This window comes from Rhinoraja longicauda, chromosome 13 (genome assembly GCF_053455715.1).
Source record: "Rhinoraja longicauda isolate Sanriku21f chromosome 13, sRhiLon1.1, whole genome shotgun sequence".
Taxonomy (NCBI): domain Eukaryota; kingdom Metazoa; phylum Chordata; class Chondrichthyes; order Rajiformes; family Arhynchobatidae; genus Rhinoraja; species Rhinoraja longicauda.
Genome location: NC_135965.1, coordinates 53124744 through 53152516, shown reverse-complemented (window position 1 = coordinate 53152516; position 27773 = coordinate 53124744). Strand labels below are relative to the sequence as shown.

The 27773-nt window shown below is 45.0% G+C and overlaps 1 protein-coding gene across 1 annotated transcript in view; it reads right to left on the bottom strand.

Moving 5' to 3' along the window:
* Window positions 1-27773, bottom strand: part of LOC144599323 (transient receptor potential cation channel subfamily V member 5-like) — a 77492-nt gene that overhangs the window by 30196 nt on the left and 19523 nt on the right. The window contains exons 2-5 of the mRNA XM_078410118.1: window positions 24160-24254; window positions 14912-15034; window positions 7452-7592; window positions 4621-4719 (exon numbers count right to left, since the gene is read on the bottom strand). Of these exons, the coding sequence (XP_078266244.1) occupies window positions 4621-4719; window positions 7452-7592; window positions 14912-15034; window positions 24160-24254 (458 nt within the window). The remainder of the gene's footprint in view (window positions 1-4620; window positions 4720-7451; window positions 7593-14911; window positions 15035-24159; window positions 24255-27773) is intronic.

Below are 27773 nucleotides of genomic sequence, written 5' to 3'. Positions count from 1 at the left end.
ACGGCTGGCACACACAGCACACGGCTGGCACACACAGCACACGGCTGGCACACACAGCACACGGCTGGCACACACAGCACACGGCTGGCACACACAGCACACGGCTGGCACACACAGCACACGGCTGGCACACACAGCACACATAAGGCAGGACAACTCCTGTTACGACAGCAGAATGAATCTCTGATCCACAAAGACACAGATCTCTGGGCTGATCACCCCTTTCCCTGGAGACCCCAATAAGGCACTATGTCAAATATAAGTCAAGCAGCATTCTGACTCTGGATGAAGTCGTAAGGGGCGGGGGGGGGGATATGCCTTCCCCCCATATCCCTTGTTTCTGTTAGCCCTAAGAGTTATATCTAAATCTCCCTTGAAAACATCCAGTGAATTGGCCTCCGCGGCCTTCTGTGGCAGATAATTCCACAGATTCCTAACTCTCTGGGTGAAAAAAAAAATCCTCATCTCAGTCCTAAATGGCCTGCCCCTTATTCTTAAACTGTGGCCCCTGGTTCTGGACTCCCCCAACATGTGTCAAGTCTTTCTCAAAGAGCACTCGTATAGTTCTGTTCCACTGCTCAATGCCTTAAATCATACTCAAAATCCTTGTGACACTTAGCGTTTGCTGGTTTAGCCAATTCCAGGTGGCTGTTTAGTTTCCAATGTTACCAAGACAGAATTTTAAATCAAAGTTAGAATTTATGAATTTATTACAAAGCCAGGAGTTTATGAATGCATCATCAATTCAAAATTTATGAATTACACTTCAATCAAAGACATTCTCAATAGCTACAACACGTTGAGATTGCTTTGAGGAAACTTCAACAGAGAAAGCAGTTTCCATGAATTTCTTGGTGCACAATATGGTTCACCCGAGATGTGGACAATCCCCCATCTCCTGCCCTCCAGTCGCCCGCACTGCTCCAAAACAGCAGTTTTGCTCATTCCTACCTTTTCCAGTGGGCTGCTTTCTCAATGACTCCTGAATTCATATTTTGGAGGCCGTTTTACTGCAGATTAGTTCAGTTTAGTTTAGAGACACAGCGCGGAAACAGGCCCTTCTGCCCACCGGGTCCGCGCCGACCAGCGATCCCCGCACATTAACACTATCCTATACCCACTAGGGAGGGTTTTTACATTTACCAAGCCAATTAACCTGCAAACCTGTACATCTTTAGAGTGTGGGAGGAAACCGAAGATCTCGAAGAAAACCCACGCAGGTCACGGGGAGAACGTACAAACTCCGTACAGACAGCGCCCGTAGTCGGGATGGAACCCGGGTCTCAGGCGCTGCATTCGCTGTAAGGCAGCAACTCTACCGCTGCACCACCGTGACCGCCCAGTTTTTCAGGACGTTTTAGCTCCGAGGATTGTCAAAAACCACCAGGAATCAGGGACACGCCGTCCCCCTCTTTTCTGAAAACATGTACGTTTCCCAGAGAATTGGGTTCTTTCAAGGCATAATGAGATCGCACAGTAGTACAGGTGGTCTCACAACACCAGAGACCCTCAGTTCAATCCTGACCTCAGCTGCTGCTGTCAATCTGTGTGGAGTTTGCACGTTCTCCCTGTGATCGTACAGCTTTCCTCCAGGGTGCTCCAGGTTCCTCCCACATCCCAAAGACGTGCGGGTCTGTAGGTTAATCGTCCCTCTGTAAATTGCCCCTGGTGTGTAGGGGGTGGATGAGAAAGTGGGAGAACGGAGAACTAGTGTGAACGGGTGACTGATGGTCGGCGTGGACTCGGCTGGTGGAAGGACCCGTTTCCTTGCTGCATCTATCTATTAATCAATCATTCATTGACTGGTTAGCACACAACAAAAGCTTTTCACCGTACCAATGTACACGTGATAATAAACTAAACTGAACTATCCTTTGGTCAATTTCTGGAGCTGTGGAACAACCATTCTTCTATCCACCTCTTTGTCCAACCAGGTCAAGAGTGTCTTGTCATATGTCCCGAAACAGAACAATGAAATTCTTACCACCGATACTACTCTCCAGTCCACAATGTAGGTACAGTTAGCCATTGAAGATAGACACAAATGCTGGAGTAACTCAGCGGGACAGGCAGCATCTCTGGAGAGAAGGAATAGGTGACATTTCGGGTTGAAACGTCACCCATTCCTTCAATCCAGAGATGCTACCTGTCCCGCTGAGTTACTCCAGCATCTTGTGTCCATCTTTGATGTACACCAGCGTCTGCAGTTCCTTCTTGCACAGTTAGCCATTGTTCTTGGAGACATTGCCACTTTAGTGACCTCACGCCTGCACTCTCTACTTGAAGATGTCTACATTGCTCAGTAGCACATATCCATCTTATCCTTCATACTGCCGCTGAGTGTTGAACAGTATGCACAGGAGCAGGCCCTTCAGCCCACAAGGTACATGGTGTACATGGTACCAAGCTGAAATAAATTCTTCTGCCTGCATGTGATCTATATCCCTCCATTCTCTGCATATCCCGTTGCTTCTCTCCAGAGGAGGTAGTTGAGGCTGGGACTATCCCAACAGTTAAGGAACAGTTAGACAGGTACATGGATAGGGCAGGTTTGGAAGGATATGGATCAAACGCGGGCAGGTGGGACGAGCGTAGATGGGACGTGTTGGCTGGTGTGGGCAAGTTGGGCCGAAGGGCCTGTTTCCACACTGTATCACTCTATATCAATGTGCTTGTCTAAACACCTCTGTAAGCTGTGTCATGAGGCTTTATGGGCTCTGGATTCAATGTTGAAGACTCCTATGTCTACGCCCCCCCCCAGCCATGTCTCACTACTCCGCCACTCCTGGTGGCTCTGACCTGCTGGTGAGTCTAGACATCTTACTTCATGTGTAGTTTTGTTCTTAAAAACAATTTATTAAATCATCTAGAGTCATGGAGTGATACAGCGTGGAAACAGGCCTTTAGGCCTAACTTGCCCACACCGGCCAATAAGTCCCAGCTAACTAGTCCCACCTGCCTGTGCTTGGTCCATATCCCCCCAAACCTGTCCTATCCATGTACCTGTCTAACTGTTGGGATAGTCCCAGCCTCAACTACCTCCTCTGGCAATTTGTTCCATACACCCACCACCCTCTGTGTGAAAATGTTACCCCTCAGATTCCTATTAAATCTTTTCCCCTTCACCTTGAACCTATGTGTTGGAAGGAACTGCAGATGCTAGCTTACACCGAAGATGGAAGCAAAGTGCTGGGGAAACTCAACGCATCAGCATCTCTGGAGAGAAGGAACAGGTGATGTTTTGGGACAGATCCCTTCTTCCACTGGAGTTTGCAGTGGACAAAATGTGCAGGGAGGAACTGCAGATGCTGGTTTACACCGAAGATAAATACAAAGTGCTGGAGTAACTCAACTCAGTCTGAAGAAGGGTTCCGACCCCAAACGTCACCTGGTCCTTTTCTCTGGAGATGTTGTCTGACTCACTGAGTCACTCCAGCACTTTGTGTCGAACTTCATTTAATAATTTATTCTTGAGAGAGGAGGGCTGAATATTACTTTGAACTGAAAATGTAAAATGAACATGATTTACATTCTGCAGCACAGTGGTGCAGCAGGTAGAGCTGCTGCCACACAGCGCCAGAGACCCGGGTCCAATCCAGACCTCAGGTGCTGTCTGTGCGGGGTTTGCAAGCTCTCCCCATGATCATGTAGGTGCCCTATGTGTGCGGTCAGAAAGGTGAATTAGCCTTGGCAGAATCGCTCCAAGTGTGCAGGGGAATGGATGTGAAAATGTGAGAACATAAAGATTTGATCAATGGTCAGTGTGGACTTGGTGGGCCGAAGGGCCTTTTTCCATGCTGTATCTTTCAATCAATCAATTAATTGAGTAACTAATCAAGCAGTAAACTCCATCACTGTCAAAGTCTTGGCGTCGTTGAGTGATACAGTGTGGAAACAGGCCCTTTGGTCCAACTCGCCAACATTGTCCCAGCTACACTCTTCTCACTTGTCTGCGCTTGGTCCATATCCCTCCAAACCTGTCCTATCCATGTACCTGTCTAACTGTTCCTTAAAGAATGGGATAGCCAAGCCTCAACCACCTCCTCTGGCAGCTTGGTCCATACACCCACCACCCTTTGTGTGAAAATGTTACCCCTCTGATTCCTATTAAATCTTTTCCCCTTCACCTTGAACCGATGTCCTCTGGTCCTCGATTCCCCTACTCTGGGCAAGAGACGCTGTGCATCTACCCGAACTATTCCTCTCATGATTTTGTCCACCCCTCATCCTCCTGCGCTCTATGGAATAGAGACCCAGCCTACTCAACTACCCCCTATAGCTCACACCCTCTGGTCCTGGCAACATCCTTGTAAATCTTTTCTGAACCCTTTCAAGCTTGACAATATCTTTCCTGTAACATGGTGCCCAGAACTGATCACAATATTCTAAATGCGGTCTCACCAACGTCTTATACAACTGCAACGTGACCTCCCAACTTCTATACTCAATACTTTGACTGATAAAGGTCAAAGAGCCAAAAGCCTTTTTGACCGCCTTATCGACCTGCGACTCGACCTTGTACCTGTTGTACTCCTAGATGTGTTTAGGATGCCGAAATAATGAATGCCACAAAATAAGAGAACACAAGTTAAATTAAACGATATATAACATAGACCGTACCTTGTTTGTCTTGTGCATTTAAAGGTGCCCCATGTGCCACAATCATTTTAACTATCTGCTCGTTTCCTATGCAGGCTGCAAATGATAAAACATATTCTCCTAACATACAAAAAAAAGAAAAATTAGTTACCACGGTTTTTTTTTGTTTCAAACAGCAGCAGTGGTTTTAAACATTCACTTCCGGATAAAACAGCTGAAATGTTTGCCTTTTCTTCACAGAAGCTCACTGCAAATTGCATCTCTCATTTTAATTGTGCATGGGAATACCTGCGGTTCACAGTGACCAGCTCACCTGGCGCAAGATGGGGTTGCAGCAGTGGACAAAGCAAAGCCACAAAGGTGTGCGTTTCCAGTTGCTGGTTAGTTGCAACCGGTTTTGTGGACCCCACCCCTCTAGGACTGTTCTGCACTATATCTGTTCTTAATCCAGATGAATAACCTGTTCACTGTGTGTTCAAATAAACTGATTTTTGTTTGCACTACAAATATGGCTTCCATTCCTTCCAAACTCGGAAGGATCGATGGAAGGAAATGATTATGTTCAGCAAAAACAATCTGTAGTGAAAGGACACAAAGTGCTGGAGTAACTCAGCGGGTCAGGCAGCATCTGTGGGGAACATGGATAGGTGACGTTTCACAGAGTGCTGGAGTAACTCAGCGGGTCAGGCAGCATCTCTGGGGAACATGGATAGGTGGAGAATGGTGATTCTCTGTCTATTCTGAGATGGATTGCAGAGAGTTGTGGACACAGCCCAGACCATCACACAAACCAACCTCCCTTCCATTGACTCCATCTACACCTCACACTGACTCGGCAAGGCCAGCTGCCCAGACCATCGCACAAACCAACCTCCCTTCCATTGACTCTATCTACACTTCACACTGCCTCGGCAAGGCCAGCAGCATAATAACGAGTCTCACCCCGTTCACTCCCTCTTCTCCCCTCTCCCATTGGGCAAGAGAAGTGTGAAAACACACACCTCCAGATTCAGGAACAGTTTCTTCCCAGCTGTTATCAGGCAATTGAACCATCCCACCACAACCAGAGAATGGTTCTGAGCTACTATCTACCTCATGGGAGACCCTCAGACTATCTTTAATTGGACTTTACTGGATTTTATCTTGCATTAAATGTTATTCCCTTTATTATGTATCTGAACACTGTAAATGGCTCAATTGTAATCATGTCTAGTCTTTCTGCTGACTGGTTAGCACGCAACAAAAGCTTTTCATTGTACCTCGGTACACGTGACAAGAAGCTAAACTAGGTAACATTTCAGGTCAGGACCCATCTTCAGACTTGAGAAGAACCTATCCATGTTCTCCAGAGATGCTGCCTGACCCGCTGAGCTACTCCAGCACTCTGTGAAACGTCACCTATCCATGTTCCCCACAGATGCTGCCTGACCCGCTGAGTTACTCCAGCACTCTGTGAAACGTCACCTATCCATGTTCTCCACAGATGCTGCCTGACCCACTGAGTTACTCCAGCATTTTGTGTCCATCTTGTTTCACTTGTTCAAGAGACAAAGAACCGCAAGGACATAAAGGGTCCCGACTGGAAACGTCACCTATCCATGTTCTCCAGAGATGCTGCCTGACCCGCTGAGTTACTCCAGCACTTGTGTAATCCAACATCTGCAGTTCCATGTTTCTACAATTTGTAGTGAATGCCTGCTGTATCTCAGAAGCCATCTCTGCTTAAGATTTATGCTCATTCGAATGCAGACACTCAAATGGAAAGCGAAGTGAAAAGGTGGATGAAATTAAAAGGAATTATTTACAGTTGGAAAGTATTTTGCGGTTTCTGCAGAGTTGGTAGAATATCTGCATTACTCTGCACGGTGCTTACTACAGTAAATGTTCTGTTAATATGCAGGATATCACAGATGTAAGCATTATTGCTGCCACCAGTCTGAATTGTAATATAATAGCTGCTTAAACTCGGTATTTGATTCATCATGTTTGAAAATAACTCACAAAATTTAAAACAGACTTGAGGAAGTTTCCAAAATACAAGTTGAAAAACGGGTCAGTTGCAGTTAGACTTTAGAGATACTGCGTTGAAACAAGCCCTTCTGCCCATTGAGTCCGCATCAACCAGCGATTACCCCACTCACTACCACTATCCTACACACTAGTGACCATTTACAATTTTTACCAAAGCCAATGAACCTACAAACCTGTACGTCTTTGGAGTGTGGGAGAAAACCCGAGCACCCGGAGAAAACCCACGGGGTCACAGGGAGAACGTACAAACTCCGTACAGACAGCATCAATCGTCAGGGTCGAACCCGGGCCTCTGGCGCTGTGAGGCAGCAGCTCCACCACTGAACCACCCCTCAATAAAAATCTTAGGCCATTCATATCAGCTCAGTCGCTGAATTGAGAAATATGTTACAATATTCCTTCAAGACATGTGAATGTGGAATATTGTAAAGGTGTGAAAGGGAATAGGCAGCTCTTTGATAGATCGCCCAATGTTAATTGTTATCAGATTCATACCCTCAGGGAAGAACAAAGGTGGACCCTTTGTTGGGGGGGACCGCCGTGAGATGGGGGGGGGAAGGAAAACCTGACGTGGGGGAACCATCGAGTGGGAAGGGGGGGGGGAGAACAAAGGTGGACCCGGCGTGGGATCATTTGTAACTTGGTCGGCACCCTTTATGTGGTGACTGCAATACGCGAAACAAAGAATATCAGGGACTCGTCACATGTGACAATAAAGTATTCATTCATCCTATCATAACGTCAGTTAAGAATGGCAATAAAATATTAAACTACCAGAACATTGTTTTACTGCAAGTATAACGTTAAACGCCTTACCATACCATAATAACATCGACAGTCCTTTCCTGGAGTGAAGAACGTTCCCACAGCACGAGAATTTTTAATATCTGCATTTAGTGCCAGCAATTCTTTAATAAGGTCCACGTTCTGATTCACCACCGCAATGTGCAATGCTGTTTCACCTGAAGATACAGTAACTATTCAATTACGGCAAGTTAAAACACATCGAGTCATCAGCAGAGATCATTCTTCTATTTACTTCATCTGTGATTCTCGCTTCTTGAATCAATGAGACAAAAATAAGCACCAAATGGAGTGAATGTTTCTCCACAGAAATTTAGTTTAGTTTAATTTAGAGATTCAGCGCGGAAACAGGCCCTTCGGCCCATTGAATCCACACCGACCAGCGATCCCCGCACACTAACACGATCCTAATCGCACTAGGGACAATTTTACATTCACGCCAAGCCAATTAACCTACAAACCTGTACGTCTTTGGAGTGTGGGAGAAAACCAATGATCTCGGAGAAAACCCACGTAGGTCACGGGGAGAACGTACAAACTCCGCACAGACAGCACCCGTAGTCGGGATGGAACCCGGGTCTCTGGCGCGGGTCTTTAGAAATCTATAAAATGGCGCTACCAAGTAGGAATAACAGTTCACTGTAACAAAAAAAACTTGCAGATGGTTAAGAGAGAGTACATTTAAAAACAGACTTGAGGAAGTATTCCAAAATACACGTTAAAAACAATAAGATGGGTCGGTCGTATTAAAAGCGATGGAGAAGGCCTATCAGGATGCAAAGAATTGTCTAAACTCTGTTAAGATATTTGCCAAAAAGGGGGGAGAAAGAGAAGCGAATGATAACTCTGAAAGTTCAAGGTGAGTTTCATTCATTCACACCTTCATTATCGTTTGGAGCCCTTGTTATTGTTTATCTCCAGCAACTCCGTAACAGAGAACTCTCTGATCGACAGACTGATCTCAGAGACACATTTGGAGACGGACATCAAGTGCTGCTGGAAGATCATCAACTCGGTGAAAGACGCTCTTTGAACAAAAGCTTTTCACTGTACCTCGGTACGAGTGGCAATAAACTAAACTGAACTGAACTGAACTGAAACTCGTTGACATTCCCAGCAGAGTGAGATGTCCATCAGGGAACGTTGCCGACTGGCTCAACGTTGCTCCTGACTGCAGGAATACGTGCTGAGAGACGCGCTGAAGCTCGGGGCAGCCAACGCCAAGGCTCTGTGGGGGTGGACCACAGTCTAGGGTCCTTCCGCTCCTGCACATTGAGGGGGGGGCATAGTGTGGTGGAGACGCCCCTCAAACAAGGGAAGGCTATCACTCCAGAGGAGGGGGGGGCACATGAATAGCAAGGGAGCTTGGTATGAGGATAGCTTGTGAACAGTTGCTCCATTACCAAATAATACTGATTAAAATAAAACTCCTACATTGTCGGGAGAGTTTTTGCACTGTTCTTGTTTTGTATATATATTCTGGATTATGCTGAATAAAGTTTAGTTTAGGAAAAATAAAATCCAGATATGAAGAAATAGGCTCAAAGACTTGGTTTAAATCATCATGAACTTACTAACCAAAAAAAACCATGTTGAAATTCTCAACGGGACTCCATTAAGAGAGCTGTTCTCAGACTCAACTCATCCCAACACAACATAAAAACTCCCAACAAAAGCAGTGTTTATAGCACCTGGACTACTCTGCAGTCCACAATGAGTAACACTCTTCTGTGAAGAGATTCTTGGCTTCGCCACCAGAAAACTCCAGGGTTCACTTCACGAGGGGTCAGGGAATTCAGAAAGATAGACACAAAATGCTGGAGTAACTCAGCGGGTCAGGTAGCATCTCTGGAGAAATTAAATAGGTGACGTTTCGGGTCTGAAGCCATCCAAGCTTATCACCAAACTCATGGGACTTGGTGTCAGCACTGATCTCTGCCACTGGATCCTCACCTTCCTGCCCAACAGACCCCAATCAGTGAGGAGAGGGGCCAAATCGCCCTCCGCTAGAATCCTCAACACGGATGTGTTCTCAGCCCCCTTCGTTACTCCTCGTACACTCATGACTGTACAGCCATGTACAACATCTAATTGGGCCATTCTTAGTCACGTGTGTGACCAAAAACGTGAACAATTGTGGAATACATCTCTTCTAATTCTGAAAGCATTACAGGTATTTCAGGTTTTTACTTACAAACTCTGTGAATTTTAAAAGCTAGAATGTTCATATCTTTAGCAGACATGCATTATAGTTTAGTAGGTAGGAAAATAGCAATGAATAAGATTAATCTCTTACAAGAATGTTTTAATGTGTTACTTTATGCGATGACGTCTGGTCACGTGTGTGACATTTTGGTTCACTTTCCAAAGAATGGCCCAATTCAATTTTCAAATTCGCAGACGACACCACCGTAGTGGGCCAGACGAGACGGAGCACAGGAAGGGAATCGAGAGCATCGTGACCTCGTGTCGAGACAAGAACCTTTCCCTCAATGTCAGCGAGACAAAGGATATAGTGATTGACTTCAGGAAGTGAAGCGGTTCACATACCCCAGTTTGCATTAACGGCCAAAGTAGAGTTGGGTGAAAACTTCAAATTCCTAGGAGTCAACATCACCAACGACTTCTCCTGGACCACCCATATTCAAGCAACGACCAAGAAGGCACACCAACGTCTCTACTTCCTCAGAAGGCTTTGCAAGTTCGGCATGTCCCCTACAACTCTCACCAACTTCTACAGTTACACCATAGAAAGCATCGTATCAGGACGCATCACAGCTTGCTTTGGGAACAGCTCCATCCAAGATCGCAAGAAATTACAACAAATTGTGGACACAGCCCAGACCATCACACAAACCAACCTTCCTTCCACTGACTCCATCTATACCTCACGCTGCCTCGGCAAGGCCAGCAGCCCAGACCATCACACGAACCAACCTCCCCTCCATTGACTCCATCTACACCTCACGCTGCCTCGGCAAGGCCAGCAGCATCATCAAGGACGAGTCGCACCCCGGCCACTCCCTCTTCTCCCCTCTCGCATCGGGCAAAAGGTATTAAAGTTTGAAAACGCACACCTCCAGTTTCTTCCCAGCTGTTATCAGGCAACTGAACCACCCTACCACAACCAGAGAGCAGTGCTGAACTACTATCTACCTCTTTGATGACCCTCGGACTATCCTTGACTGGACTTTACTAGCTTTACGTTACAATAAACATTATTCCTTTATCAAAGGTATTTATTCACAAAATGCTGGAGTAACTGAGCAGATCAGGCAGCATCTCAGGAGAGAGGAATGGGTGACGTTTTGGGTTGAGACCCTTCTTCAGACTGATGTCAGGGAAGGAAATTAAGACTAATTATCCATTTATTTGGGCCTTACGGTGGTAATCTAATAGAGATTGGTGTTTTAGTTTAGTTTAGTTTAGTTTAGAGATACAGCAAGGAAACAGGCCCTTCGGCCCACCGAGTCCACGCCAACCAGCGATCCCCGCACACTAATACCAGCCTAGGGACAATTTACAATTTTACCCTGGTCTCTGGCGCTGTAAGGCCGCAACTCTACCGGTGCAACACCGTGACACCCTCTTTGTTGCTCATATACGATCACCAGACACAACGCCACATGTCCACTGTATTCAGTTTCTGATACTTATGTGGATGGTAATGCCATGCAGTTCAATCACTGTTCTGGAAGATTGCGCTCAAGTTAATGGAATACAAGTTTCCACACTCTATGAGCTTTTACACTCTACATTGTTCATAAGTTCTAGGAGCAGACTTATGGCCATTCGGCCCAATAAATATACTCTGCCATTCAATCATGGCTGATCTATCTTTCATTCTCAACACCATCCTCCTCTCCTGCCTTCTCCCCATAACCCCTGACACCTGATGTACTAATCAAGAATCTGGCAATCTCCACCTTTAAAATATTCATAGACTTGTCGTCCACCGCCTTCTGTGGCAATGAATTCCACAGATTCAACACCCTCTGACGAAAGAAATCCCTCCTTATCTCCTTTCTAAAGATACACACGTATATTCTGAGGCTGTGCCCTCTGGTTCTAGACTCTCCCACTGGTGGAAACATCCTCTCCACATCCACTCTATCCAAGCCTTTCACTATTCGGTACGTTTCAAAGAGGTCCCTCCTCATCTTTCTAAACTCCAGCGAGTACAGGCCCAGTGCTGACAAACACTCATCACTTGTCTTCTTGTAAATTCCAGAGATAGACAATAGACAATAGGTGCAGGAGGAGGCCATTCGGCCCTTCGAGCCAGCATCGCCATTCAATGTGATCATGGCTGATCATTCTCAATCAGTCAAGAGTGAAGAGAGGGTTTTGTCGTATGCCCCGAGACAGAACATTGAAATGTAAAAGTTACTCTTATTTAATACTACTGGCTTTGACATCTTCATCAGAAATGGGACAAGGATGGTTCCCATGGAGTTTGAAGTGACACTCTTGGACATTAGGGATGCTATTAATGTTTGGAGATTAGGATAATTTATTCTGCTAACTCGCTGTATGGGGGAACACTTGAAAATGATTATGGAAAATGTTTCACCCCAAGTTCCAGCATGTTTTTCTGTAATCAGAGCAACTTTGGTGCAACAGGATAGGCCAGCCTACTGGAGAGGTTCAGACTCCAAACGAAGGGTTTAAACAACAGTTATGAAAGGACTGGACAAGCTAGATGCAGGAAAAATGTTCCCAATGTTGGGGGAGTCCAGAACCAGGGGCCACAGTCCAAGAATAAAGGGGAGGACATTTAAAACTGAGGTGAGAACAAACCTTTTCACCCAGAGAGTTGTGAATTTGTGGAATTCTCTGCCGCAGAGGGCAGTGGAGGCTGATTCACTGGGTGATTTTAAAAGAGAGTTAGATAGAGCTTTAGGGGCTAGTGGAATCAAGGGATATGGGGAGAAGGCAGGCACGGGTTACTGATTGTGGATGATCAGCCGTTATCACAATGAATGGCGGTGCTGGCTCGAGGGGCCGAAGGGCTGAATGGCCTCCTCCTGCACCTATTTTCTATGTTTCTATGCTTCTATGAACAGGCTCTGGAGAACGTCTTGAATGGGGGGTGGATGAAGTCTGGCTGAGAAGGGGTTTCTGGGAGAATTACTGACTGTGCAATGAAGTTGGAGTCATAAAACAAGCCCTTCAGCCCAACTTTCCCACACCGACCAACATGTCCCATCTACACTAGTCCCACCTGCCCACACCGACCAACATGTCCCATCTACACTAGTCCCACCTGCCCACACCGACCAACATGTCCCATCTACACTAGTCCCACCTGCCCACACCGACCAACATGTCCCATCTACACTAGTCCTACCTGCCCACACCGACCAACATGCCCCATCTACACTAGTCCCACTTGCCCACACCGACCAACATGTCCCATCTACACTAGTCCTACCTGCCTGCATTTGGCCCACATCCCTCTAAACCTATCCTATCCTATCCATGTACCTGGCTAACATTTTCTTAATCATAAGTCCCTGCCTCAACAACCTCCCCCGGCAGCTCACTCCACACACACACCACATGTCAGCACATCAATGAACAGCAGCTCGTTCCACACACACACCACATGTCCACACATCATTGAACAAAGATGCCAGGCCAAAGGATGTGTGAGGTTGTTAGGAGAGGAAGAGATTCATAAAGAGATGGGAAACCAATGGATATCATGATGGATAGAAATTGTATTTGTACATTTTACTAGCGTTCGGTACAAGTGGGAATCAGTGAGTTTTAGAGCACAAAGACCTGTCTTTCAATATTCCAAAAGACAGATGGACAGATACATGGAATGGAAAGGTTTAGAGAGATATGGGCCGAACAATGGGCAAATTTGACTAGCTTAGGTCAGGTCAACTTGGTCAGCATGGACTAGTTGGGCCGAAGGGCCTGATTCTGTGCTGCATGACTATGACTGTCTACTCTGCCCTCTTTCAAGAGAGAGTTAGATCTAGCTCTTAGGGCTAAAGGAATCAAGGGATATGGAGAAAAAGCAGGAACTGGGTATTGATTTTGGATGATCAGCCATGATTATATTGCCTACTCCTGCACCTATTTTTCTATGTTTCTATGTTTTCTATGTTTCAGTTTCAGCTTAGTTTAGTTTAGAGATAGAGCGCGGAAACAGGCCCTTCGGCCTACCGAGTCCATGCCGACCTGCGATCCCCACACATCAACCCCATCCTAGGCAGACTAGGGACAATTTACATTTACACCAAGCCAATTAACCTACAAATCTGTACGTCCTAGGAGTGTGGGAGGAAACAGAAGATCTTGGAGAAAACCCATGCAGTCACGGGGAGAACGTACAAACTCCATACAGACAGCACCCATAGTCGGGATCGAACTCAGGTCTCTGGCGCTGTAAACGCTGTAAGGCAGCAACTCTACCCACTGCACCACCATGCCAGCCTTTCAATGGCATGAAAGGCTTAACTGATGAGCTGCACATGGACTTGAAGTTAAACTCTGGGAGAACGGAATGCCACAAGGTAGCGACTGAGCTGTGATCAAGGAAGGGGTAAGGAACTACACAGAGGTGGAATAGATGAATGGGATTGAAGTCACAGAGATGCTGTAAATAATGGCCAACAATAATTAATGTCAAAGGGAATGAAGAAAAGGAAATGACTCAAAAATAACAAAAATATACAATTAGTAAATTGAGAGATTGAGCTTTCGCAAGTTCACAAGTTATAGGAGTAGAATTAGGCCATTCGGCCCATTGAGTCGACTCCGCCATTCAATCATGGCTGATCTCTGCCTCCTAACCCCATTCTCCTGCCTTCACCCCATAACCCTTGACATCCGTTCTAATCAAGAATCTATCTATCTCTGCCTTAAAAATATCCACTGACTTGGCCTCCACAGCCCTCTGTGGCAATGAGTTCCACAGATTAACTACCCTCTGACTAAAGAAATTCCCCCTCACCTCCTTTCTAAAAGAGCGCCCATTAATTCTGAGGCTCTGACCTCTGGTGCTGGACTCTCCCACCAGTGGAAACATCCTCTCCACATCCACTCTATCAACACTTTCTCCGTAAGTAAATGAATACCAGGCTGAGAAATGTAATTGATTGGAAGACAAGGTCTAATATTGATATATTAAAAAAACCCAAGAGAGAGGAGAAAAAAGATTAAAGATTGATCTGCCCTTCGAAAGGACTGACAAGTGTACTGTACATTTCTGCAGAGATATTGATCAGAGTTTGATATTGTGAACCTTCATCCCAAATCTCTGTCAGGCAAGATTTCTAATGATACTTCTTACAACGCATGAGTGATATCTGACGGGACATTCATGGAACGAATGGACAGAATCAAGTTTATGCTAAAGCACACTTGGAATGAGGTAAAACCAATTGATGTACACATTTAAAATATGGCTCACTGAAGGGCGAGTGCATCTTTTACTCGTTTAAAGAGTGCAGTAACTTACCCTTGTACATTTCACAGTCAATCGGTTCATCGATTAAGAATGGGAAGGTATTGAGCAAAATAATTGCCGCATCTTTACTGTTATATAAAGCTGCAACATGCAAAACGGTTTCCCCAACAGTTCCTGCAACACAAAGCAAAGTTGTAAAGGCACAGGCATGTATCTATCCTGCAGATCCTACCCATGTACCTACCCATATCTATCCTGCAGATCCTACCCATGTATCTACCCATATCTATCCTGCAGATCCTACCCATGTACCTACCCATATCTATCCTGCAGATCCTAGCCTACCCATCTATCATGTATCTATCCTGGCCTGCAGTAGAAATTAGTTTGTACAACCTGAGCAAAAGCAGAGATTTGTACTCCTTCTATATGAATAATCAGCACTCCACAAGCATGCATTTTTCCATGTTATGTTGGGAATAGTTACAGATCTGCAAGTGTCTTCAGCCTCTTAAAAGATGTGGGAGCGCATTGATGAGAAAGTTAATTTGGACGTCACGCACAATTGCTTTAGATTTTACAGTATTATAGTTTCAGATGTAACATGGGCAATCGGGTCTTTCATCTGTCAGGTTTGTTTTGTCATCCTTTTAAAGATACAGGTGGAAACAGGCCCTTTGGCCCATCTAGTCCACACTGCCCATCCATCACCTGCTCCCACTAATTCTATTTTAAGCCACTTTCGTATCCACCACACACGACACACTCAAGGGCCACCCCTTTAATTCTGAGCCGCTGGTGCTGGACTCTCCCACCAGTGGAAACATTCTCTCCACATCCACTCTATCCAGGCCTTTCTGTCAGGATTAATACACATGAGCCTCTGTCTCTCTGTCTCCCCACACATTCCATTTAGTTAATATTCCTCTCTTTTTTTTAAATTTGCCCACCACATTTCACTACTCATTCCTTCACGTTCAGTTCCATCAGCCAATTAATTGCTCTAGCTAGTCTGACTGTTCAGTAAATACCGAGCCTTGTGTTGTCAACAAAGCCTAACATGCTTGCTTGACATCCCTCTTCAATGTGTAGTCACTGAGAATAGAAATAAACACTGAGAATAGAAATAAGCTTGTCAGATTTCTCCAAATTTTGACCCCTGGTCCATTTATTCCAATTCCCAAACCTGTCCCTCGACAAGCTTATTGTGCATTCTGTTAAATGTTTTCCTACGTATGACTAATTGATTGATCGATTAATTGATTGATTGAAGTCCATGCCAACTATCGATCACCCGTTCACATTAGATCGAGCCCACTTTCTCATCCACTCCCTACACACTAGGGGCAATTTACGGAGCCCAATTAACCTACAACTCTGCACGTCTTTTGTGAAAACACATACATGAGCAACCAAGTTTTCCTTCTCCCTTCTCCCAACCAACTTCATCCTAAATTTAGCTTATTTAGAGATACAGCATGGAAACAGGCCCTTCGGCTCATGGCTGACCAACAATACACTCATCTATCTTACACTCTTGTTATAGAAGCCAATTAGCCTACAAACCCACACGTCTTTGGAATGTGGGAGGAAAGGGACAGGCAGCACCCAAGGTCAGGATCGAACCCAGGTTCTCTGTCGCTGTGAGGCAGCAACTCTACCGCTGCGCCACCGTGCCGCCCTTATCAGCATTTAATAGGATCTCGGCTGAACCACGACCTTTCCAAATATCTGCCTGGTTACTCATATCCGCAAAGCAAAAGCTATACAAAAAATATCTGGTCAATCAGCTTCTGAAAATACATTGACACCTTTTCTTATGCATTTGCTTTATCATACGTATCTCTACAAATATTTCCTGATATGAGCATATCTGCCGAAAAGGTCTTAAATAGCATCATATGAATGGATTTTGTGTTTTCCTCATCTTTCATTCTTCACTCTCCTATTATATTATTCCAATGTTTTCACATTGGCCTCGGTATTTCCCAATTGTTCCCACACATCATTCCCCAGACCCAAATCAAGAATTGATATCCAAGTATTGGTCCGAGTAATAGTTTTAAAGATAATTTGAACTTTAACCTTCTCTATTTCCTCATCTTAAGACAGGTAAAAATTACATAATAATATAAACCTGAATTATATGTAGCTTCCAGCTTTCATTTTCTCCCATTTTGTGGTCTTTGATTGCCCCGAATATTGTCAGCCTTCCTGTTTTCATTTGCTGAACTGGCCCCATTTGGATGAGAGTTAAGATAGTTCCACACCCTCCCCTCATTTTTGCACTTCCTATTTCTCCTAAAAGTATTCTGGCTTGGCGCATCAAACTTCCTGTTAGCTACAAACCTCAGGCATTTCTTGATTACAGCCAATGTATCCCTACATTATGGCTAACACTGTTCTCCAATTTGATCCTATGGTTTTACCAATTAATTTTCTGATATTCTATGCCTTTACAAATCATACAACATAGAAACAGGCCCTTCAGCCCATATTTGGCCTATATATCCTTCTAAACCTATCCTACCCATACACTTCTACACTAAGGATGGTGCAGCGGTAGAGTTGCTGCCTTACAGCGCCAGAGAACAGGGTTCCATCCCGACTACGGGTGTTTGTACGTTCTCCCCGTGACCTGCGTGGGTTTTGTCCAAGATCTTCAGTTTTCTCCCACACTCCAAAGACTTACAGGTTTGTAGGTTAATTGGCTTGGTAAAATTGTAAATTGTCTCTAGTGTGTGTAGGATAGTGTTAGTGTGCGATGTGATCACTGGTCGGCATGGACTCGGTGGGCCGAAGGGCCTGTTTCCGCGCTGTATCTCTAAACTAAACTATTGCACAGAGCATACGGCAAAAGCATTAATGGCCTAATTATGTTCTTTAGACTTATGAGCATTAAAGTCATTAGTGCAGTGACTTTAATGTCCATGCCCACGGGAGACCCACATCTACTGGGCCACAACTTCATTTCTTGCTAATCTGACACCTAGGAGTTGCGGACAAGTCAACCACAGAGACACAACGACGCAAGCAACTCTCACCAATCTTGAGATGTGCAAAAAAGAGTCAAGAAAATAGATTTGGAATATTTGTTTCCTCAAGATGGGTGAGATCATTTCATTTTCATGAGCATCCACGACAAAGGAAGTGGTGCGTATAAAAGGCAACAATAAATATGGGCTCATCACTCGAGTCCCAGGATAATTAATTATATTTGTCTTAAACATAGTTTTTTCACTGTCTATGTGGAGGTGAGATTTGATCTAGGGGGCCTATCCTAGTGCACCAGCAAAATGTACCCTCACAGCTCACCCAAAACAACAGCTTTAGATCCCACTTTATTTGTTTAAGCAGTTCACATTTACTGCATTTCTGTGCTGAGGATGTATAGAATCTTGTCTCTTTTTTAGACTTTAGACACAGTGTGGAAACAGGCCCTTTGGCCCACGCCGGCCAGCAATCACGCCATACACTAACACTACCTTGCACACCAGGGACAATCTTACCAAAGCCGATTAACCTACAAACTTGCACGTCTTTGGGAAACTGGAGCACCCGGAGAAAACCCACGAGGTCACAGGGCGAACATGCAAACTCAGTACAGAGAACACCCTTAGTCAGGATCGAACCCGGATCTCTGGTGGTGTAAAGCAGCAACTCTACCGTTGCTACACTGTGACGCCCCTGAGCTCTAATATTAACACAGTAAATTTCAAAAACGTATTGCCAAGACTACCTATATTTTAATCCTTGTTGATATAAATCCATGTATGATTAGCGAGCGCACTACCCACTCCATCATAACTGCTGACCTCCCCACAATAGAAGGGATCTACTGGCGGTGTTGCCTCAAACTGTCATATGAGGAGACATTGGAAAGACTGGGCTTGTGTTCACTGGAGATTAGAAGGATGAGAGGGGATCTTATAGAGATGTATAAAATTATAAAATGACGGGACAAGCTAGATGGAGGAAAAATGTTCCCAATGTTGGGGGAGTCCAGAACCAGGGGCCACAGTCTAAGAATAAAGGGGAGGCCATTTAAAACTGAGGTGAAAAAAACTTTTTCACCCAGAGAGTTGTGAATTTGTGGAATTCTCTGCCACAGAGGGCAGTGGAGGCCGATTCACTGGATGAATTTTAAAGAGTTAGATTGAGCTCTAGGGGTTAGCGGAATCAAGGGATATGGGGAGAAGGCAGGCACCGGTTACTGATTGTGCATGATCATCCATGATCACAATGAATGACGGTGCTGGCTCGAAGGGCCAAATGGCCTCCTCCTGCACCTATTTTCTATGTTTCTAAAAAGGCAGCCAATATCAAATGCCCACACCACCCTGGCCACACTCTCATACCATCGTTGAAGAAGGTACAGGAGTCCGAAAACCGTGACCACCAGGTTCAATAATAGCTTCTTATTAGCAACCATCAGGAGCTTGAACACTAACCTCAACTGTAATCTATGCACTGTCTTTGGATACACTAAGGAGTTCAGGGTTTTTATTTTCACTAATGTCCGGGTTGTTGATTTATTGAATTTCTGTTTATTATATATTATCTATGTGTATAGTGTTTACAGGCATGTTACTTTGTTGCAGGTGCGAATTTCATTTTTCATTGTTGGTACATATGGGGGGGGGGGCAGGGGGGGGGGGGGGTTAGGCGACAGTGGGTAGTGCAGTTGCCTCACAATGCCAGAGGTCCTGGTTCCATCCTGTCTGTGCAGAGTTTGCACGTTCTCCCTGTGACCGTGTGGGTTTTGTCCAGGTGCTCTGAGTTTCCTCCCATTTTCTGAAGACGTGCAGGTTTTGTAGATTAATTGGCTTGTAAATCGCCCCCTAGTGTGTACAGAGTGGAAATAGCATAAACAGGTGATCGATTGTCAGTGTGGACTCGGTGGGCTGAAGGGCCTGTTTCCATGCTGTATCTATAAACTAAAGCACTCTTGACTCTCTTTTGATACATGGCTATTATGCAGCGATTGCAGGATTTGAAACTCTTTCAATGGACATAGTAGTCAATTTAGGCAGGTAAAAGGTATCACATGCACTTTTGACTCATTTTACCTCCTAAATTGACTCCTCTGTCCATTTAAAGAGTTTCAAATCCTGCAATTGTTGCATAAACAGACCCTTCTACCCAACTAGCCCACGCAGCCCAACATGGGACTAAACTAGTCCCACCTGCCTGCACTTGGCCCATATCCCTCTTAACTTTTCCTATCCATGTACCTGTTCAATTGTCTCTTAAATGTTGTGATAGTACCTGCCTCAACTACCTCCTCCAGCAGCTCGTACCGTACACCCACCACCCTTTGTGTAAAAATTGTTACCCCTCAAGTTCCTATCAAATCTTCCACCCCTCCCCCCCCCCCACCCCGCACCTTAAACCTTGATAGTTGTAGCACATCCATTTGACTACTTTGAGTGTTTTGGTATCACCGTATTAAATGATCCATTTTTTATTGTTTCAGATGATAACATTCTTTCTTTTGCCAATTAAAATCTGCACTTCAGCCTCAGCCAATCTTGTTGCATCATCTTTTTGTGTATCATACGTGAGCTTTTCACTTGAATTTTGTTTATCCTTTATTCTTTCAGAGGTTGGCAAGATGTGGGCAACTCTCAGGGTGGCACGGTGGCGCAGCGGTAGAGTTGCTGCCTCACAGCGCCAGAGTCCCAGGTTCCATCCTGACCACGGGCGCTGTCTGTACGAAGTTTGTACGTTCTCTCCGTGACCTGCGTGGGTTTTCTCCGGGTGTTCTGGTTTCCTCCCACACTCCAAAGACGTGCAGGTCTGTAGGTTAATTAACTTCGGTAAAAATTGTAAACTGTCCCTGGTGTGTGGGATAACGCTAGTGTACTGTGATCATCAGTCGGTGCGGACTCGGTGGGCCGAAGGGCCTGTTTCTAAGCTGTATCTCTAAACACAAATGAAGGGCTGATGTTGCCTGAAGGAAATGGTCTCAGTCGGACAAGCCTTAGTAATTCTGCAGGACACCATTTCCCAGTGAACTCTGTTGATGGCTCGGCACTCTTGATCTCAGTGATTTTATTACGGTTTATATTGATGGAAAGTGGAAATAAGAGCGCTCTTTAAATGCGTCAAAGCATAGAATGCAAAAGGTAAGGCTTTTGTCCGAGACTGAAGTGTGTCTTCATTCATGGGCAGGCATTGACATCAAATATTCTGCAATATCTCACAGATGATGTGGGTTAGCCGTGAGGTTTTTATGCAGCTACAGAAACTTATCAAACTCAATATTTGTAGAAGGTGGACACAAAATGGTGGAGTAACTCAGCGGGTCAGGCAGCATCTCGGGAGAAAAGGAATGGGTGACGCTTCGGGTCGAGACCCTTCTTCAGACTGATGTCAGTGGAGGGGGGGGGGACAAAGATAGAATGTAGTCGGTGACAGGAAGACTAGTGGGAGAAATGGGAAGGGGGAGGAGATAGAGAGGGAAAGCAAGGGCTATCTGAAGTTAGAGAAGTCAAGAAATCTCCTCAACATTTGCAGAACCTTCCTGCCCCTTATCTATCCATACGACAAGACATCTATAAATCCTCCCTCGGGGCAAAGGCATTGTTTAATTTTTATGTTGCAAAAATAAAAGATCATTTTGCCAAGAGTGTGAAAGCTGGGAATGCTGCTAGTGTACTTTAGAGATACTGCGTGGAAACCGGCTCTTTGGCCCACCGACTCCCCGCCGACCAGCGATCACCCGGTACACCAGCGATCACCCGGTACACCAGCGATCACCCTGTACACCAGCGATCACACTGTACACCAGCGATCACCCTGTACACCAGCGATCACCCTGTACACCAGCGATCACCAGCGATCACCTGTACACCAGCGATCACACTGTACACCAGCGATCACCCACACACCAGCGATCACCCTGTACACCAGCGATCACCCTGTACACCAGCGATCACCCTGTACATCAGCGATCACCCTGTACACCAGTGATCACCCTGTACATCAGCGATCACACTGTACACCAGCGATCACACTGTACACCCGCGATCAACCTGTACACCAGCGATCACACTGAACACCAGCGATCACCCTGTACACCAGCGATCACACTGTACACCAGCGATCACCAGCGATCACCCACACACCAGCGATCACACTGTACACCAGCGATCACACTGTACACCAGCGATCACCAGCGATCACCTGTACACCAGCACTGTCCTGTACACCATCGATCACCCTGTACACCATCGATCACCCTGTACACCATCGATCACCCTGTACACCAGCGATCACCTTGTACACCAGCGATCACCAGCGATCACCCACACACCAGCGATCACCCTGTACACCAGCACTGTCCTGTACACCATCGATCACCCTGTACACCATCGATCACCCGGTACACCAGCGATCACACTGTACACCAGCGATCACACTGTACACCAGCGATCACACTGTACACCAGCGATCACACTGTACACCAGCGATCACCCTGTACACCAGCGATCACCCACACACCAGCGATCACCCTGTACACCAGCGATCACCAGCGATCACCCTGTACACCAGCGATCACCCTGTACACCAGCGATCACACTGTACACCAGCACTGTCCTGCACACCAGGGGCATTTAGCAAATTTACCGAGACCCATTAACCTACAAACCTATATGCTTTTGGTGTGAGGGAGCGCCCGGAGAAAACCTGTGCAGCGGTAGAGTTGCTGCCTCACAGGTTCGATCCTGACTAAGGGTTCTGTCTGTATGGAGTTTGTACGTTCTCTCTGCGTTCTGCGTTCCCTGAGTTAGTGCAACTGCCAGTGTAATTAATGCCATTAATCGGCTGACAGAACAGAGGGACAAAGTTGGATAAAAGTTAAAGTGAGATAAGCAACTCTAAATCACAACCGATTGATAAAAATGGCCTGAACGTTTATAGAAAATCAACCAGAGGTGACAAGGATACTAGTCGAAAGATTCATTTGGTTTTCTAAATTATATCTTGTTTTGGAAATAAGTTGATTAATATAATTTAGGTCTATTTGGCAGTCTTACAATCTATGTCACAACTGGAAGTTTCTTTTAATTAAGTAATCAATCCATTCATTAAGTAACTGTTTGTTAAACAATCAGTCCGTTAAGCAATCAGTCCATTCGTTAAAGTTCATTAAGCAATCAAGCCATCCTTTAAGCCGTTGGTTAAACAGTTTGTTAAGCAATCAAGCCATTTATTAAATAGTTAGTTCAGCATGCAACTCGTTAATCAATCAATAATTATGCAATCAATACATTAATTATGCAATCATTAAGTTAATTATGCTGCTTTCCAACTAGAATGTCACAGACACTGGGATATCTCCACAGTTATTGTAATAGGTTATAAATGAAGGCCCTGCACCAACTTCTGTAAAGGAAATTTGATGACAATAGGTAAGCTCGGACCAAAGCATATCCAATTTAAAATCATCCGATTAATGACTGGACTATTCGTAGAATTATAGAGGCTTCTATTCTCCAGTGTCCCCCCTTCTATCCGCTACCCACAGCCCCTATTACACACTCACTTACACACATACACACGTACACACGCACATACATGCGCCAACTATATACCTTGTCCCCCGCAGATTGATTGATTGAACGACACAGCATGGAAACAGGCCTTTCGGCCCACCACACCGACCATCGAGCACCCATTCACACTATGTCTATGCCCATTTCACATCCACGCCCCACACACCAGGGGGCAATTTACAGAGGGCCAATTAACCCACAAACCCGCACGTCTTTCAGACGTGGGTGGAAACCGGAGCACCCGGAGGAGACCCATGCGGTCACAGGGAGAACATGCAAACTCCACAAAGACGGCACCCGAGGTCAGGATGGAACCCGGGTCTCTGGCGCTGTGAGGCAGCAGCTCTACCATGCCTCCCTCAATGTGGTCTACTGTAATTCATGGCATTACAAGTACTTCATTGGTATTTATAATCTTACACCGACTTTAGCATTCCTATTCGATGCAATCTTTAAAGGGTTTGATACAAATCGGAGCGCAGGTTTATCTTGGGCAAGGGAAATGGAACCAGTGATATAAATTTGAATTGTTCATCCATAGCTGTTGTAATATACAATGTTACTGAACAAGCTATTGCATATTTAAATAATTTAGTCATTTAAGTCCATTGAACAATTTACCAGTAATGGCACAATGCTAAATATTTGCCAGTTCCGAGACATACATATTTTTTGCGGTGTATATATATATATATATATATCTCAATATATTGCTACCTGCTGCTCCAGTTTACTCACCTCTTTCAAAAGGGTCTACATGTTTCTCCTCAATTAAATTCTTCAAGGATTCAACATCATTTTGTCTTGCCGCCTTGAATAAAGGACTTTCTATTCTGCAAAGTGAAATCATTTCTTTTGTAATCCATCAGTTAAAAGCTTAAATTGAATGTTAACGTCAAGTTAAAAACATAAATAAAATATACAGCAAGGCTGCCATCAGTAGGTCAATAACTTATAACTAGTTCTGGATCGAGGGGGCAAAATTAGTTTCACCATTGTTCAGAACCCAAGAATATATAGAATGAGAAAAATAGAACTCCTGCCCAGCAATCCTTGTTGAAAATATCTCTTCCTGTCAAATATTTTACCGATCCATAATTTTCTCGGGTGGATTCAATAACCTTTCCGCACTTGTACACCAAGAATCAGATGGACTAACGTTAAATAATCTCCAAGTTTACATCTTGTAATGCCCATTGTGAACTGTTGGCACCTTTGGTCTGTAGTTTCTACGACTCAAGGAACACATTTAGTCTGAAATCCCGCACAATAGACAGTCTTTCTTAGTTTAGTTTAGGGATATAGCGCGGAAACAGGCCCTTCGGCCCATCTAGTCCGTGCAGACCAGCAATCCCTGCACTCTAACACTATCCTACACACATAAGGGACAATTTTACATTTATACCAAGCCAAATATCCTACAAACACGTACATGTTTGGAGTGTCTTTGGAGAAAACCAAAGATCTTGGAGTAAACCCACACAGGTCACGGGGAGAACGTACAAACTCCGTACAGACAGCGCCCGTAGTCGGGATCGAACCCACCGCTGTACCCGCTGGCCTTTTTTCGCATCCTGCTTCTCCAACGTAAAAGCTCTTAGATTAACACTTATGATCAACTCGTCCAATTTTCTTATAAACCTAAATATCAGCAAACCTTCACCTTGATAACTGTGTGTGTGTCGAAATATGATCGTCATTGTCGTTGAGTAGATCCAATACCCCGCAGGACCGGGCGCCGCTCCAAGGCCGAGCGCGTGGACCGCACGCGGCCTACAGCGGTGGAGCAGTGGCGGGGGGCATCACGGCTATGCTGGGCTAGGCCGACCCTGCAACGTCGCCATGGCAACGGGCCTTCATGGTCAGATCAGAATCCCTGCACTTACAACAACTCGGACTTGCAAATGGCGCCAAACTGGCGACTCTGTAAACTGCCTGAGTGTACCACTGCTACACACTTGTGCTGTATCTGAGACGCTTATGTCTAGTGATACTTGCACTGCACTGGATACAAAAATGAATTTCACTGCAACTCGATCCATAACTCGATCAATAAAATCCAGTTGCTGGTTTACAAAAAATATTATACATATATATATTGTCTTTGGCATCTTATTAGTTACCTATTTGATTAAAATAACGTTCTTTCATTTCCTATTTTTGCCTGATTTTAATTGTTCATAATGGTTTTGAACGGGATATAATCTAATATTCCTAACTTTAGACTAATCCAAATTACATTTTGTTCTTGTTTAAAGATACAGCATGGAAGCGGCCCTTCAATCCGCCGAGTCCACATCGACCATCCGTCCACATTAGTTCTATGCTCTATGTTATCCCACTTTCACTCTTGGGACAATTTTACAGAGGGCCAGTTAACCGACAAACCCACACATCTCTGGGATAAGTTAGCGAACCGGAGCACCTGGAGGAAACCCATGTGGACACGGGGTGAACTTGCAAACTCCACACAGACAGCACCCAAGGTCGGGATCAAACTCTGGTCTCTGGCGCTGTGAGGCAGGGGCTCTACCAGCGGCACCACTGTGCCGCCCTGTGTGTTCTTCACAAACATAGAAACATAGAAAAATAGGTGCAGGAGGAGGCCATTCGGCCCTTTGAGCCAGCACCGCCATTCATTGTGATCATGGCTGATCATCCACAATCAGTAACCCGTGCCTGCCTTCTCCCCATACCCCTTGATTCCACTAGCCCCCAGAGCTCTATCTAACTCTCTCTTAAATTCCTCCAGTGAATTGGCCTCCACTGCCCTCTGTGGCAGAGAATTCCACAAATTCACAACTCTGGGTGAAAAAGCTCCTTCTCACCTCAGTTCCAGGTAAGACTCCCGTTTACATTTTTTTTCCATTTATAGTTGACTCCGAACAGTTCTTTGGGAAACTACAAACTTTCTGAACATTCTTCTCCGTTTACCTTTACCATTCAGTTCCTATGGCTTTGTGTGTTCCCATCAAGTTAGATAGTTCCCCTAAAATTCAAGAATCCTGAATCGTTGTTATTAATAGGAATCGGAATTTTACCAATTATCTTTTCAGAATCATATTAAGTCTTGCTATCTCAACCAACCACGCAAATAATTCTGGATAAACAAGGAACTGCAGAGGCTGGTTTACAAACAAAAAATACACAAAGTGCTGGAATAACTCAGCAGGTCAGGCAGCATCCCTGGAGAACAAGGATAGGCAATGTTTCAGGAAGAAAGGTCCATACATGTAAATAACAGATTTGTCAGGGGATGCAGGTGGTTTCTCAACTTATCCATTGGAAACATAACCATTATAGTTTTTATTCGCATACATAAACAAATCTAAAAATTGCATTTGCAATAAGCTAAGTTGGTATAGGCAAACAAGGAAGTTCAGATGCTGGTTTACAAAAAAAACACACACAGTGCTGGAGTAACTCAGTGGGTCAGACAACATTTCTGGAGAACACGGATAGACGACACTTTGGGTCAGACCCTTCTTCAGACTCTAACTTGGATGGGTGACGTTTTGGGTCAGGACCCTTCTTCAGACTCATTTGGAATAGGTCTGGGTGCCAAGTAGGATACAGGGGAGAGGGGAGTGGGAAGGGGATAAAGGGGGGGGGGAGGGGTATATAGAGGAAGAAGGAAGAGGGGATGATTATGTAATTACCCAAAATAATTAGGTAGAAAGTCTTTTACCAGCATTCATCTGTTCAGAATAGGTTAGGTGTTACTAAAGTTCCTCGTATGTTGCAAAACATACTTGGCTAATAAAGTATGGTTATGATAATGAAGTGCTCCTGATTACCAAATGAAAGATGTAATGAGGGATTGACGGGTTCAATAATATATTATTGATTAGTTACAAGGTTGACCAGATTGGGAATCAATGAAGATATTTTTATTACAAACTTGACCAAGTGGACCCATTGGGCCAAAAGACAGAGATAGATAGATTCTTGATTAGTACAGGTGTCAGAGGTTATGGGGAGAAGGCAGGAGAATGGGGTTAGGAGGGAGAGATAGATCAGCCATGATTGAATGGCGGAGTAGACTTGATGGGCCGAATGGCCTAATTCTACTCCTATTCCTTACGACCTTATCGTTTCTCATTATTTGACAGGGTGGCATGGTGGCGCACAGGTAGAGTTGCTGCCTTACAGCACCAGTGACGCAGGTTCAATCCCGACTATGGGTGCTGTTTGTACGGAGTTTGTACGTTCCCTTCATGTGTTTTCTCCAAGAACTTCGGTTTCCGCCCAAGCTCCAAAGACGTGCAGGTTTGTAGGCAAATTGGCTTGGTATAAATTTTTTAATTGGGCCCAGTGTAGGATAGTGTAAATGTGCGGGGATCGTTGGTTGA